Source organism: Oncorhynchus kisutch, linkage group LG4 (assembly GCF_002021735.2).
Source record: "Oncorhynchus kisutch isolate 150728-3 linkage group LG4, Okis_V2, whole genome shotgun sequence".
Classification (NCBI taxonomy): Eukaryota; Metazoa; Chordata; class Actinopteri; order Salmoniformes; family Salmonidae; genus Oncorhynchus; species Oncorhynchus kisutch.
The window spans coordinates 68,992,160-69,008,378 of NC_034177.2; the positions used below are offsets into that span (position 1 = coordinate 68,992,160).

A 16,219-nucleotide genomic window follows, 5' to 3' on the forward strand; every position below is an offset into this window, starting at 1 on the left:
CCATGTTTTCTTCTAGGATTTTGCCTGTGCTTACCTCCATTCGGTTTCTTTTTTTTTTATCCTGGAAAACTCCCTAGTTCTTACGATTACAAGCACCACTATGCTTGAAAATATGGAGTGGTACTCAGTAATGTTTCTATTCAGGACAAAAAGTTAATTGTGTTGCCACATTTCAGTAGTATTACTTTAGTTTCTTGTTGAAAACATGTTTTGGAATATTTATATTTTCCACAGGCTTTCTCCTTTTCACTGTCACTTACGTTAGTATTGTGGAGTAACTACAACATTGTTGATCTATCCTCAGTGTTCTATCACAGCCATTAAACTTGAACTTTTTTCAAGTCAACATTGGCCTCATGGTGAAATCCCTGAGCGGTTTCCTTCCTCTCTGGCAACTGAGTTAGGAAGGACACCTGTGTCTTTGTAGTGACACACCATCCAAAGTGTTATTAATAACTTCACTATGCTCAAAGGGTAACTCAATGTCTGCTTTTATTTAATCAATTTTAAATTCAGGCTGTAACATAATGTGGAAAAAGTCAAGGGGTGTGAATACTTTGAAGGCACTGTACAAGACCATTATTCATGTTTTGCACAGCAGGCACATGATTGAACTTTACAGCCATACCCTGGTTGGCTTTAGAATTACCCCAAATGAACTTGTCAGTGTAATTACAGCCTTTGAGTCAAGACTCCCATGCATATTCAATAAGATTTCCTTGAAATGTTTTATTAGACTTACATCGGTCATTGACTGAAATGTGCGGTTCCTCATTTGACCTTCTCTTAAAGATCAGGCATCAAATATGCCAATATCCACATTTAAGATAATGTGATTACTGTGGCTGCGTTTAGACAGTCCAATTTATTACCACGGTTGTATTTTTTGTTGATGGATTTACAGGTACATTACCTATTTCAATTTATGTTTATAAAATATGTACCTGTCGGCTGACTCAAATTGTTTTCAATATTATTTCCCAGTTAAAGGGTTCTCTTTTCATGGCTTGCTCAAAATTAGCTTTCCAAAAATTATTTATAATGAGATCAGTTTCAGGAGCACAGATGGTTTGGTAGTTGGGTTTCCCAAGGGATGCCATAGGCCGGCATAACTAAATATTTGGAGTACGGGCATGCCCTTTTGATTTCCAGTTACATTGTTGCGAGCAATAACAGGCAGCCCAATTCTGATTTGACAGATCAGATGGGAAAGATCTGATGTGATTGGTCAAAAGACCAGTTAATGGAAAATAGATCAGAACGTGTAAACACTGCCTTGTGTACAAAGCTTATAAAAAGAGACAGTATGTAACTAACATAACGATGAAATGGCAAATTGAGAAACGGACCATTTGAGGTCTCAAACATAAGTACTGTTCCTTTAGGTGGGGGGGGTACAAAGCCTGTGCAATAAATGTCACCCTCACATAAAGCAACCAAATTGGCAGTATGCCATGATTAACATTGTAAGTAGCGTGTAAAGCAGCTCTCCATCCTCTGAAATGTCATTAAAAATAAATCAAGTAGACAAGACCCTTTAAAACTCCATTGTAATTGGTTCAGCAAGTAAACATAACTAATCAGTAAAAAAAATAAAATTAAGACAGATTTGGATGGTAGACACATTAACACAGGGAATACTGCTGTTTATCAGTATTCTGTCACCTGTATTGATTAGATGAGATATACTGGGTTGATGATCATAGTTCTATACTTTAGGCACAAGCGGAAGGCCAAAAAAACCAAGTTTCTCACAAATAGAGAAACCCACATGGATTCTATCCTGGGTGACTGTGCTATTTCAGTTGGCAATAACTCTGCTACATACAAAATCTTTAATTTACCGTATATGGCTTTTTTTTCTCCTGAGCATCTAACAGAGGAAAAACAAATGACAAAGTGGAAATGCTACTTGTCAGTTCATGTAAGACTTGAAATGTAAAGGAATTTAAAAACAAGCAAACTCTTACCTGTAAACAAAATAAAACACTAAATGTGGTTATCATATCACAAGAGCCTACACAAAGAGTAAAATTGTAATTGATTTTTTTTTAAATGCACTTATACCCATTATTGGGTCCACTTACCAAAACTAAAAACATTAAAATATTAGAAGTTACTTTAGAAGGCTGTTTCCCCACTAGGGTTGTGTGTAGAATAGCTTGGTTGAAACGGTCCCATGGCTGCGAGTCCATTTTGGTCCACAGGGTGTCACCCTTTGTCCCCCTCAGTTGCCATGGGAATGGGGATTGTGGACAGCCCAGGGTTGCACCACGCCTTGACCAAACACAGTGTAGAAAACTGCTCCAAACAGGTTGATCCCAGCAGAGATGTAGAACACCGTCTGCCACTCCTCTATAGTGTTCTACAATAGGAAGCAGAGCCATCTGTGAGACCAATAAAGTAGGTTGAAGTTGCCCCCATCTATACACTGGTTTAAGGTCAGTACTGCCTTGTTTCTCCCAAATACTAGTTAAGGCTAAGCTGATCCTAGATGTGGCAACTTTTACCCACATCCTGAGCCCAACACACACCCTACACGTCCAACAATCATGAGTTTTGTGACACTGTGCTTTCATTGTCTGAAAGATATGTTGAAACCAGATGTGATTCTTACATTTTTGGTCAAGGCTCTTGCTATGACTGGTCCCACCATACCAGGTATTGTGGCAAAGGAGTTGGTGATTCCCAACAAAATTCCAGCATAACTAAAAAGGGAAAAGGAACATTCACACTAGACAATTATACATCTCACAAGACAAGTTGGTTACTTCTGTTTTCCTATGCCATTTAAGTAAATGTCTGGTAATTTCTCTTGCTTAAAATTAAGCACTACCATAGCAACAGTATCAATAGTGATGACCAGTCTTACGATGGAGCGATGTCGAGATGGTTGATGTTGAACCCAGAGGCAACGATTCCTCCCAGGGAGGAAGAGATGGAAAGGAAGGCTACTGCCAGGATGTAGTTACAGCCTGTATACCCAGCAGCCACAATGAACACTGCCGGCCCAATCATACCTACATACACAGACCCAATATGGTAAATATGGTCATTTGATTTATCCAAATGTAGAGGTAAAGTGAGATACAGCTAAAAGACAGACCATGTAGGTGTTTGATTGGCAGATTGTGAGCAGAGATGGGTCTTGTGTAAGCATGACTGCATGTGTGTGTTACGATGATGCTGCTCCTCACCTACGAGACTGAAGGCCTTCCTGACAACCACAGTCCGGTAGAAGCAGTTCTCCCTCAGGTAGTCAGCCAGCTGGCCGCCCAGCACGGCCAGCAGCCCACAGCCAATGTAGGGCAGAGCCGACAGGGCACCGTTCTAATATGGGAAAACACTGGGTTAATAACAAGAGTCTGTGGGTGTGTATAAACTCAGAACTAGTGTATAAACTCACCTCTTTGATGCTGAAGCCCAATACATCACTCATGTATGTGGGCAGCAAAGTGAGTAGCGTGTAGAATGTCCAGTTGTAGGAGAAGTGAGCCACTACTATGGCCCACAGCGGCATGGATGTCAAGATGGACCCCCAGGGGATGTGGTCACCCGACAAAGTGAGCTGAACAAGAGAACAAAAGACTGCCATCTTAAAATACCACTTGACTTGCATGTGAAATATTACTGTTCTCAGGCTTATTTGAGGGTGGCTGAGAAAAGCGCTTTGTGGATGTTTAAAAACAAAAAAGGGAGAGTGTTTCTAGTCAATGTCTGTAAGTAGAATATAATTTAAAGTTATGAGTGCAGTAAAAGGTATTCCTCCTGTTGAATGTTACACCAAATAGTTTGACATTTTACACTGTAACAATTACTTTTTTATTTTCTTCTCAGATGTACTATACATAACTTCACTGTATTCTACATTTATGAACTAAATCCTCACGAGCCTGACAAAACCAGTCTGCCATTTGATCAAGAGATTGGGCCTTAGATAAAGTTCAGACACTACAATTCCCAGCTGCCTTTGCAACGTACCTCCTTATTCAGGGAGGAAGTGATGTAGAGTCGCTCCTGTTCTGTGATCCGCGGGTGTGTGCTGGGAGTGTTACTGACAAGGAGCGCCCACAGGATGAACCACACAATTCCCACAATACCTAAACACAGTCAAATAATGCACAAACTAAGTTGCTATGGATAAGAGTGTCTGATAACTAAAATATACATTTCTTTTTTAAAAACAAGCATTGCTTGTGACATGGACTTAAATTTCCCCCACTCAAATCTTCCACTGTTTTTCCCCTTCATGTTCCGTGAAAACATATTGTATAAACAAGGAAACAGTGTCTGTATTCATTGCATGTGTAAGCATGAAAACATACAAAACTGTCTCTCTGCACAAAGCTGACACTACGGAAAACCCTCTGCTAGCCTTACCAAAGATATAGAAGACCCAGGTCCAATCAAGGTAGAAGCAGATCTGAGCAGACAGGGGAAGGGCAACCACTGTACCCAGCTGAGCACCTGGAGAGGGGAGTTTTTTTTATTAAACTGCTTTGTGGAGAAGAAAACAAATATATTTTTTAAAATCACCTACATTTAGGAAAAGTATAAGCCACACATGCAAACATGAATGAGTTCCCAGAGTATGAAAGGGTGTGTGTGCAGGGTGGGATAAGAGTGAGCATTACCAGTGTAAGCGATGGTGAGCAATCGGCTCCTCTCCATTGGCGGGGCCCAAAATGCCCACATGGCATGCATGGCTGGAAACGTCACTCCCTGTTGAGAAATACAAAAATATCCCTGGATTACAGACTCGGTACACACTGAGAAGTAATCAGGTAAACATTATGAGCAAAATAAATCCCCCCCCCAAGAAAGTGGGTTGAGGTCATACAGATGCTAAAGTGTGAGTTCTCATGAGTACTCGACAGAGCTTATAGCTATCTTGCATGTACACACACTACCTCTCCAATACCCTCCAGCACTCTGACAGCGATAAGGTAGCCTGCACCCAGGTCTGCAGCCACGGGGGTGAGGAGGGTGAAAACCACAGTTCCCAGGATTCCTAGGCCCAGTAGCCATTTGGCCCCATACTTGCGTGCCAGGTAGCCCCCTGGGATCTGAGTCAGGATGTAGCCGTAGAAGAAGGAGCCCAGGATCCAGCCTTGGGTCTCAGAGTCCCAGTCATACACACTGGCCTGCCAGACACACAAAGACACAGATAATGCTTTCTGTCTGGCCAGAGCAAACAGGCCAGTCAACACAGGTGTTGTTGCTAATCATGTGGTGTCGTGATTAAGTGATACAGTCAGTCGCAGTGTGGTTGTATATGGGGCGAGCAGGGCTGGGCTGGTGGTAGTCGCAGTGTGGTTGTATATGGGGCGAGCAGGGCTGGGCTGGTGGTAGTCGCAGTGTGGTTGTATATGGGGCGAGCAGGGCTGGGCTGGTGGTAGTCGCAGTGTGGTTGTATATGGGGCGAGCAGTGCTGGGCTGGTGGTAGTCGCAATGTGGTTGTATATGGGGCGAGCAGGGCTGGGCTGGTGGTAGTCGCAGTGTGGTTGTATATGGGGCGAGCAGGGCTGGGCTGGTGGTAGTCGCAGTGTGGTTGTATATGGGGCGAGCAGGGCTGGGCTGGTGGTAGTCGCAGTGTGGTTGTATATGGGGCGAGCAGGGCTGGGCTGGTGGTAGTCGCAGTGTGGTTGTATATGGGGCGAGCAGGGCTGGGCTGGTGGTAGTCGCAGTGTGGTTGTATATGGGGCGAGCAGGGCTGGGCTGGTGGTACTCGCAGTGTGGTTGTATATGGGGCGAGCAGGGCTGGGCTGGTGGTACTCGCAGTGTGGTTGTATATGGGGCGAGCAGGGCTGGGCTGGTGGTACTCGCAGTGTGGTTGTATATGGGGCGAGCAGGGCTGGGCTGGTGGTACTCGCAGTGTGGTTGTATATGGGGCGAGCAGGGCTGGGCTGGTGGTACTCGCAGTGTGGTTGTATATGGGGCGAGCAGGGCTGGGCTGGTGGTACTCGCAGTGTGGTTGTATATGGGGCGAGCTGGGCTGGGCTGGTGGTACTCGCAGTGTGGTTGTATATGGGGCGAGCTGGGCTGGGCTGGTGGTACTCGCAGTGTGGTTGTATATGGGGCGAGCTGGGCTGGGCTGGTGGTACTCGCAGTGTGGTTGTATATGGGGCGAGCAGGGCTGGGCTGGTGGTACTCGCAGTGTGGTTGTATATGGGGCGAGCAGGGCTGGGCTGGTGGTACTCACAGTGTGGTTGTATATGGGGCGAGCAGGGCTGGGGTGTGCAGGACATACTGATTTGCTGGTGTTGCCGCTGGCGTCTGTGTTGTTAAGCATGTCCACCATGGCAACGCTAAGGTTGACCCTAAGGGCATAGGCCACAAAGAAACCATAACAGGAGAGCAGGGACAGACCGTACCTCGAAGAGCAGCACGCAGGGGCTGAGAGAGAGGGGAGACCACAGAGAAAACAGAGAGTTGTGAGGTGCTAGAATTCATTGGATCAGGCACAGTGCAATATCACAGGATAATACATTATTTTGAGAATGCTAAATGTCTTTTGTCCTTCACAATATTCAACAACGAGGAAGGGTTTATAAAATAATCCCCTTAACATGCCTATGGTCGGAACATGGTAAGACATGCCTCATTAAAATGCAAAACAATACAAATAAAAACAAGTCGAGGTTAAGGAATTACGTTTCTGGATAAATTGTATGTAAAATGTTGACTGCCTCCACAGATTGCAAGGAGGGTGATGTTGCAAAGCGCAACAGGCACGGTCCTTTCTCTCCTATCGGAATGAACAATGCCTCTAGTATGTCACAGAAGCAAGCCTTTAGACATGAATAATTACCCTACATTATATTTGCAAAATATGACTGGCGTTTAGCACACACACAACCAAAGGTATGTGGACACCTGCTCGTCAAACATCTCCTTCCAAATCATGGGCATTAATATGGTCCCCCCTTTGCTGCTATAACAGCCTCCACTCTTCTGGGAAGGCTTTCCACTAGATGTTGGAACATTGCTGCGGGGACTTGCTTCCATTCAGCCACAAGAGCATTAGGGAGGCGATTAGGTCTGGCTCGCAGTCGGAGTTCCAATTCATCTCAAAAGGTGTTTGATGGGATTGAGGTCAGGGCTGTGCCGGCCAGTCAAGTTCTTCCACACTGATCTCGACAAATCATTTGTTTTGACCTCGCTTTGTGCACGCGGGCAATATCATGCTGAAACAGGAAATGTCCTTCCCCAAACTGTTGTTGCCACAAAGTTGGAAGCCAAGAATCATCAAGAATGTAATTGTATGCTGTAGCATTAAGATTTCCCTTCCCTGGAAATAAGGGGCCTAGCCTGAACCATGAAAAACAGCCCAGACCATTATTCCTCTTCCAAACTTTACAGTTAGCACTAAGCGGTCGGGCAGGTAACGTTAGCCTGGTATCCCAAAAAATGGCTCCCGAGTCCAATGGCAGCGCTTGGCATTACGCATGGTGATCTTAGGAATGTGGGCAGCTGCTCGGCTATGGAAACTCATGAAGCTCCCAGTGAACAGTTCTTGTGCTGACGTTGCTTCCAAAGGCAGTTTGGAACTCCGTAGTAAGTGTTGCAAGCGAGGACAGACGATTTTTACACAACACATGCTTCTGTGAATTTGACAAACTGACTTGTTGGAAAGGTGGCATCCTATGACAGTGCCATGTTGAATGTCACTGACCTCTACAGTAAGGCCATTCTAATGCTAATGGTTGTCTATGGATATTGCATGGCTGTCAGCAACAGGTGTGGATGAAATAGCCAAATTCACTCATTTGAAGCGTTGTCCACATACTTTGTATATATACAGTACCAGTCAAAAGTTTGGACACACCTACTCATTCAAGGGTTTTTCTTTATTTTGACTATTTCCAACATTGAAGAATAATAGTGAAGACATCAAAACTATGAAATAACACATATGGAATCATGTAGTAACCAAAGTGTTAAACAAAGATTTGTTTAACAAAAGTGTTAAGCTTCATGAGGAATGCTTTTCCAACAGTCTTGAAGGAGTTCACACATATGCTGAACACTTGTTGGCTCCTTTTCCTTCACTCTGCGGTCCAACTCATCCCAAACCATCTCAATTGGGTTGAGGTCAAAATTATTGTGGAGGAGAGGTCATCTGATGCAACACTGCATCACTCTCCTTCTTGGTCAAATAGCTCTTACACAGCCTGGATGTGTTGGGTCATTGTCCTGTGGGAAAACAAATGATAGTCCCACTAAGCCCAAACCAGATGGGATGGCGTATCGCTGCAGAATACTGTGGTAGCCATGCTGGTTAAGTGTGCCTTGAATTCTAAATAAATCACCAACAGTGTCACCAGCAAAGCACCCTCACACCTCCATGCTTCACGGTGGGAACCACATATGCGGAGGTCATCCATTCACCTACTCTGCATCTCACTAAGACACAGCAGTTGGAACCAAAAATCTCAAATTAGGACTCATCAGACCAAAGGACAGAATTCCACCAGTCTAATATCCATTGCTTGTGTTTCTTGGCCCAAGCAAGTCTCTACTTATGTCCTTTAGTAGTGGATTCTTTGCAGCAATTTGACCATGAAGGCATGATTCACACAGTCTCCTCTGAACAGTTGATGTTGAGATGTGTCTTTTACTTGATCTCTGTGAGTCAGACTCATATCAAACATCTCCAATCGAAAATCAAATCAAGAGTCGGCTTTCTATTCCGCAACAAAGCCTCCTTCACTCAAGCCGCCAAGCTTACCCTAGTAAAACTGACTATCCTACCGATCCTCGACTTCGGCGATGTCATCTACAAAATGGCTTCCAACACTCTACTCAGCAAACTGGATGCAGTCTATCACAGTGCCATCCGTTTTGTCACTAAAGCACCTTATACCACCCACCACTGCGACTTGTATGCTCTAGTCGGCTGGCCCTCGCTACATATTCGTCGCCAGACCCACTGGCTCCAGGTCATCTACAAGTCTATGCTAGGTAAAGCTCCGCCTTATCTCAGCTCACTGGTCACGATGGCAACACCCATCCGTAGCACGCGCTCCAGCAGGTGTATCTCACTGATCATCCCTAAAGCCAACACCTCATTTGGCCGCCTTTCGTTCCAGTACTCTGCTGCCTGTGACTGGAACGAATTGCAAAAATCGCTGAAGTTGGAGACTTTTATCTCCCTCACCAACTTCAAACATCAGCTATCTGAGCAGCTAACCGATCGCTGCAGCTGTACATAGTCTATTGGTAAATAGCCCACCCTTTTCACCTACCTCATCCCCATACTGTTTTTATTTATTTACTTTTCTGCTCTTCTGCACACCAATATCTCTACCTGTACATGACCATCTGATCTTTTATCACTCCAGTGTTAATCTGCAAAATTGTAATTATTTGCCTACCTCCTCATGCCTTTTGCACACATTGTATATAGACCCCCCCTTTGTTTTCTACTGTGTTATTGACTTGTTAATTGTTTACTCCATGTGTAACTCTTTGTTGTATGCTCACACTGCTATGCTTTATCTTGGCCAGGTCGCAGTTGCAAATGAGAACTTGTTCTCAACTAGCCTACCTGGTTAAATAAAGGTGAAATAAAAATTTTTAAAAAATAAATTTATTTGGGCTGCAATTAACTCTAATGAACTTATCCTCTGCAGCAGAGGTAACTCTGGGTCTTCCTTTCCTGTGGGGGTCCTCATGAGCCAGATTCATCATAGCGCTTGATGGTTGTTGCTACTGCACTTGAAGAAACTTGAAGGTCTTAATTTTCACGATTGATTGACCTTCATGTCTTAAAGTAATGATGGACTGTCACTTCGGTTTGCTTATTTGAGCTGTTCTTGACATAATATGGACTTGGTCTTTTGCCAAATAGCTACCTTCTGTATACCACCCCTACCTTCTCACAACACTACTGATTGGCTCAAACGCATTAAGGAAAGAAATCCCACAAATTAACAAGGCACATGAAGCTGGTTGAGAGAATGCCATGTGCGTGCAGAGCTGTCACCAAGGCAAAGGGTGGCTATTTCAAGAATATCAAATATTTCTGGTTACTACATGATTCCATATGTGTTATTTCATAGTTTATGTCTTCACTTTTATTCTACAATGTAGAAAATAGTACAAATAAAGAAAAACCATTGAATGAGTGGGTGTGTCCAAACCTTTGACTGGTACTGTATATGTAATTAAAAGTCTCATTAAAGTTTGGCTACATTTTCAGGCGCCTCACTCATGTCAGCATAGGACATGACAGGATGTAGCCAAAGGCTATCACCGACACTTCAACATGTAGGCTAATATTTATGTACATTTGCATGCCACTTGTGTTTTTCTTAAGAGAATAAAGCTACTGTTTTTTGGTTGTCAAATACATGTAATTTGCTATTTTGCTTAATTGGGAACCTCTTGAAGGCCAAATGGCCTTGCCCCTAAAATCACAAAATCCAGGCCTGGACCTCAGACCCCCTTTGTGATCCACTGCAACACATTGTTTTCAGAGGAAACACTGTTCTACAGCATATCTCTGTTTTTTGTACCATTAACTACAGCTGAGAGCAGTTTATGAGACTGAAGATCGCCATGATTCAACAATAACATACTTTTCATTCCCAAAGCATTCCTTCCAGAACAGAAGCGCGTTTTATGCAGCCTGACAACTATTCCTCTCATGACCACCATTCAAATTCGATGTCTGTGGGAATGAAATGGTGTCTGTCTACTCTTTACCATGGAGTATATAAACCTGGAACCTGAAGGCAATATAAGACATGGAACTCAAGGTGAAGGGGATGGCTCACTGTTCATTTAAAATGGTTAGGCCTATAGGCTACTTCTGACAGTTGAGGCGCCAGCAGGTTTAGAATAAATATTTGACAGATGAATATGGTCATATTGGGAAATAGTGCATAGGAAACAAATGCTTGGTAAACCAGTTTTTTTTTTAAATGCCAGTTTTAAAATAAACCTGCAACAGTTGTAAATGACACTTGTTCGACAACCCGTGACACAAGCAATAAACTGCTGGCAAGAAGAAAACGCAAATCACGAGACCGTGGAGAAATATTAAAACAGTGGCACTGACTACACAGAGAAGGTAGGGTGGTTGGTTAGCTAAAAAGGTGAGACATTCAACTGCTGTTCACATGGTAGACTGCTTGTAGGCCCCACTCTTGTTCGGAAAACACTGGATTATCCTTACTTCTCCCACCACTACCACTCTCCCCACTCCAAATTATATCAACACAAAAAACAGGGCAACTTCCAGACAGTTACATAGGCCTAACAGGCTGACTATGCCTAAATTCTTACCTGACAGGACAGCAGACATCCATTTCCGTAACACACTTGAGTGCATTCCCATATGCTATTTAGCGTAGCTCACGAACTCAATATGCTTAACCAATATTGATCTGTCCAGAAGAAAAACGTTATGGCCTTTTAGCAGATTGAAAAATTGGATGTGTTGATTCCTGCTTGCTGGCTTCAATTTGCTACAGGAGAAGCGCATCCCCAGTAGACTAATCGACCTTATGTATACATAACCTAAGTCGATTCCTGGGCCTAAGGAGAGGTGGAGTCATATATCACCCCCCCATCACTAGCGCTTAAGAACAGTTTAAAACAGACACCAGTTAGAGAGCCCTGAAGGAACATCTGTCTCGCAGGGGAATGTCCCACTATTAGTCCAAGGGCCATCTCATAATTGCAGAAAGGAACTCATGCACCGAGTAGGGTCTACCTAGGGCTGGGCGATATGGCCTACAACTTGTTGGGGAGGCAGGTAGCTGGGCTATACGGCCTACAACATTTGGTGGTTAGAGCTTTAGTATTATTTTAATTTTTTACAGTATTTAATGTTTTTGAATAATAAAAGTTCTCAATTTTCTTCATGAGTAGTGCGTTACCCTAGGGTGGCAACACATACATTCTAAGTGATTTCAATGGGCCTTTCTCCATTGTGATTGTTTTCTACTGTTCAATTCAACTTCAACCACAATCATGTCAGCATTTTCAAACTTCTACATTTCTTGCACTCATTTCCACACTGCAACGTAGGGCTGCACGATATGGGCAAACAATCTAGACCTTATTTTTAACCAAAATGCTGCAACTGCGATTTAACTTGCAAATTAGAGTAGACACTTTGGTGAACTGTTGAAATCGTGGAAATAGAATGATTGTTCTAATTCTATAGTTAGAATATAATAGTGAGCAATTTGAATTCAGTGTTGTTTGCCAGGGAGGAGTTATTGTGACAGGGTAGGAACGCGCTCACCGGCCAAGCACACGTACTGTCGTGGATGCAAGGTCCGAACACTTCTGACACCAATGTAATTAAACAGGCAGGGAGCAAGTCTTGAACCCTCGACCTTCTAGCCCGAGGTCCGGCGGTCCATGCTCGTGCGGCAGGGTCGATTTCCACGCTTATAAACCCAGGGTCGGTACGCCTGCTACGTTAGGTTCCCATACACTATCTTATGTCGATCCACCCACTTACTCTGCAACGCACACTTCCATACACACTCCACGTATGCAGTTACCCATACCTGGTTCTGGGTCACGGGACAACACATTTTTGATTGGTGGCCCCACCATTTCAATAATACATGTCACCAACAGCAAATGGACATGCATGGGCTGATCAAACAAGTAGCTAAAAACGATGGTTTACCGTAAATCATACAGTCGAACCAAAACATTCTTTATGAACAGTTCTCTCGTATTACCTGTGTAAATACTTTTTTAAAGTGCCCTGGGGGTAAGGAATGTTTTGGGATTTTTAAGTCTCTTAGCGGAGCACCTGATTAAATGTTTGGTTCAAGCTGGGCTGAAGCGCGTTTAGGGTACGCTTTCTTTCCGTCACCTGATTCGCGTAAACAAAGAAAAGGGTGAGGCAGTATGCAAGCAGCAGAGGCATTAGTTTGCTACTGTAACTAGCTAGTTACGCAGATCATTTATCCGAATGTTTCGAAATTAACTAATAAGTTAGGCATTTTTAGTAGGCATTTTTTCTGTATCCTATGTCAATATAAGTACTCCAATTGTAAATAGGCAGGTGTTTCAGCTGGCACTCACCTCTTTCGACTTTATCATCTTGTCGACTGAGCAACAACGGTTGTTCTTGGTCATCGGTCTCCGTGTCCGATATATATCGGTCCATTGCACATCAGAGTTCAATGTTTTGAGTTGCCATACCTGCAGTTAGAATTTAATGAACTGAGCTAGCTATATGAACGATTGAATCACGAGAACTGTGAACGGAAGTTTGGAAAGGAACCGGTGTGAGGTCCATTTCTTCTTCTTTGGTGGGGTTTTGCGGCGGACTACATCCTCCAATAGTGTATTGCCGCCATCTATTGGGTGGGGTGAAAACTAAGCAGCGTTAACAAAAAAAGGGGGGAAGCTTGAAAAACATAATATTTTATTTAACTAGGGAAGTCAGTTAAGAACAAATTCTTATTTACAATGACTATCTACATCAGCCAAACCTGGAAGTTGCTGGGCCACTGCCTGTATTCGAACCAGGGTAGTGACAACTCAAGCACTGAGATGCAGTGCCTTTGACCACTGCACCACTCAGGAGCCCCTATAAAACATAAACAAAACACTTACACAAAACATACTCAGTCTTACTCAGCCCCCGTCCCCGCAGGAGGCCTTTTGCCTTTTGGTAGGCCGTCATTGTAAATACGAATTTATTCTTAACTGACTTGCCTAGTTAAATAATGCTTCAATAAAAATGTAATAAATGGTGCCCGAGAGGGGGGAACATCTTCAGAAAGTATTCCCTGCAATGTCTCAGCTATGAATGCCTGGAGATCCAAAAACCCTTTACCGCATTTACAATGATATCAATTTTTTTTCTTCTTGTTAGTTTGGCCACTACAATTTAGCACCTGCGCAATAAACGCAACAAAATCCACCATCTTCACAATCATTGTTTCAGGATCCTGAAACTGATGATTGACATTCTCTGCGGGGCATCCACTGCCATATCTTCCTCATCTCCATTTTTTGCAGGCCATGTAATAATTTGGCCATGTACAAAATGTAATTGAATGGGAATTTCACGATCTGACATGATGGTTGCTTCCTGGGCTTTACATTGGAGTTTAGCAATTTTCTTTTCATGGTTCTAGTTCGATAAAATGGCACCGATGGAGAAGGGCAACATCTTACGAGTTCCAACCTAACTTTGCTATATAGTGACTTTTATCCTTTTTATCTGAACGTTTTTTGTACAGAAAGTTCATACTATTATCACATATGACCGCCAAGCACTTCTGGACATCAGATCGACAGTTACTAACCTTGATTTCAAATACGACTTCTACTCCGACTCAGCTGTTCCACTGTTCAAACCGGACCTTATTCCTTTGTTCCATGGGCTACCACAATACTGCAGGCATAGACGTGGGTGACAAGGTGGAGTCCTGGTGAAATTGAGGCGAAGAGAAAACAGAACGGTGCTCCCCTCCGTTCTATTGGCAAATGTCCAGTCACTCGAGAAGGACATGGATGAGCTTCGTTCGAGAGTCTCCCATCAGAGAGACTTGAAAAGCTGCAATACCTTGCTTTTTTATTTTGTGTGTCATCTGTCAAATGTCTGCTAAGCCCACATGCTCACACGCTCTATACACTGAGGGTACAAACAATTAGGAACACATGCTCTTTCCATGACAGACTGACCAGGTAAAATCTATGATCCCCTGTTGATGATTTTCACAACTCACAAGCATGCTTGGTGCTTATACTGATGTTTAGGTTACTAATATGTTCTTAATTGACCATACATCTTGGTGGTTTGGGTATTTGTATTTGTTTTGTCATCATAAAAATATGCTTTTACTGTGTTTCATAGTCGTAACAAAGGCAATACACAAATGAAATAGATTTTACACAGTAACATAAAGTAATGAAAGTGTTATTGTTCTTTCAAATATTTACATTTCATATTCTAATGCTATCTTCATAAGACTGGCGGCTACTCTAACCCACTTTTATTCTACCCACAGAAATGCATACAAGGCCCTCCCTCGTCCTCCCTTCGGAAAATATGACCTTGACTCCATTCACCTGCTTCCTGTTTACAAACAAAAACTCAAACAGGAAGTACCAGTGGTTCGCTCAATACGAAGTGGTCGGACGAAGCAGACACGAGGCTACAAGACTGTTTTGCTAGGACAGACTGGGATATATTCTGGGATTCATCTGATAGCATTGAGTAGTTTACCACAATAGTCATGGGCTTTATCAATAAGTGCATAGACGATGTCGTACCACAATGACTATAAGAACGTATCCAAACCAAAAATCATGGATTACAGGCATTATCCGCTCTGAGCTAAAGACTAGAGCTACCACTTACAAGAAACGGGCCACGGATGAATACAAAAAAGCCAGCCTCTGATGAGACATCAAACATGCAAAAGGACAATATAGTGACAGGGCTTGCAGACAATAACAGATTACAAAGGGAAACCCAGCGATAAAGAACTCTCAAACGAGCTAAATGCCTTTTATGCTCGCTTCAAGGAATAGAACATTTCGCCTTGTGTGAAGGCCCCTGTTTTTTAGATGACTGTGTGATCTTGCCCTCTGTGGCCGTTGTGAGAAAAACAGGTTAACAATCACAAGGCCTCTGGGCCAGACGGAATGACAGGGCACGTTCTCAAAGCATGCGCAGACCAGCTGGCAAGTGTCTTCACAGACATTTTAAATATCTCCCAGTCTGTGATCCCAACATCTTTTAAGACGGCCACCATTATCCCTGTTCCAAAGAGCTCCAAGGTAACCGGCCCAAATGACCATCGCCCTGTAGCACTCACATCTGTAATTATGAAGTGCTTTGAAATGTTGGTCATGACATACATCAACACCATTATCCCAGACACACTAGACCCACTCCAATTCGCATACCGCCCCAACAGATCCACAGATGACACAATCTCAGTTGCACTTCACACTTCCCACTCCCACCTGGACAAGAGGGGAAATAACCACACTAAATGATCAAAAGTATGTAGACACCTGCTAGTCAAATCAAATCAAATCAAATGTATTTATATAGCCCTTCGTACATCAGCTGATATCTCAAAGTGCTGTACAGAAACCCAGCCTAAAACCCCAAACAGCAAGCAATGCAGGTGTAGAAGCACGGTTAACATCTCATTCCAAAATCATGGGCATTAATATAGAGTTAGTCCCCCCCTTTGCGGCTATAACAGCCTCCATA

At 43.3% G+C, this 16,219-nt stretch overlaps 1 protein-coding gene across 1 annotated transcript; it reads right to left on the reverse strand.

Moving 5' to 3' along the window:
- Positions 1-1,533: 1,533 nt before the first annotated feature.
- On the reverse strand, positions 1,534-13,291 carry slc17a5 (solute carrier family 17 member 5). The gene is made up of 11 exons (XM_020481752.2): positions 13,060-13,291; positions 6,203-6,396; positions 4,911-5,144; positions 4,635-4,722; positions 4,381-4,467; positions 3,982-4,100; positions 3,407-3,568; positions 3,198-3,330; positions 2,873-3,020; positions 2,618-2,708; positions 1,534-2,365 (listed from the first exon to the last, which is right to left on the reverse strand). Exons 1-11 carry the CDS (start codon positions 13,142-13,144, stop codon positions 2,228-2,230), a joined length of 1,479 nt encoding a protein of 492 aa, XP_020337341.1. The 5' UTR covers positions 13,145-13,291; the 3' UTR covers positions 1,534-2,227.
- Positions 13,292-16,219: the final 2,928 nt, after the last annotated feature.

What these genes read in the sequence shown, in the direction of transcription:
- slc17a5 (XM_020481752.2), bottom strand. Translation starts at nt 13,144, where the DNA reads ATGGACCGATATATATCGGACACGGAGACCGATGACCAAGAACAACCG. An exon ending in CTTCCTCCCTGAATAAGGAG is followed by an intron (nt 3,569 to 3,981) that starts GTACGTTGCAAA and finishes TCTCTTGTTCAG; the next exon opens with CTCACTTTGTCGGGTGACCA. An exon ending in CATCTCGACATCGCTCCATC is followed by an intron (nt 2,709 to 2,872) that starts GTAAGACTGGTC and finishes TTCCCTTTTTAG; the next exon opens with TTATGCTGGAATTTTGTTGG.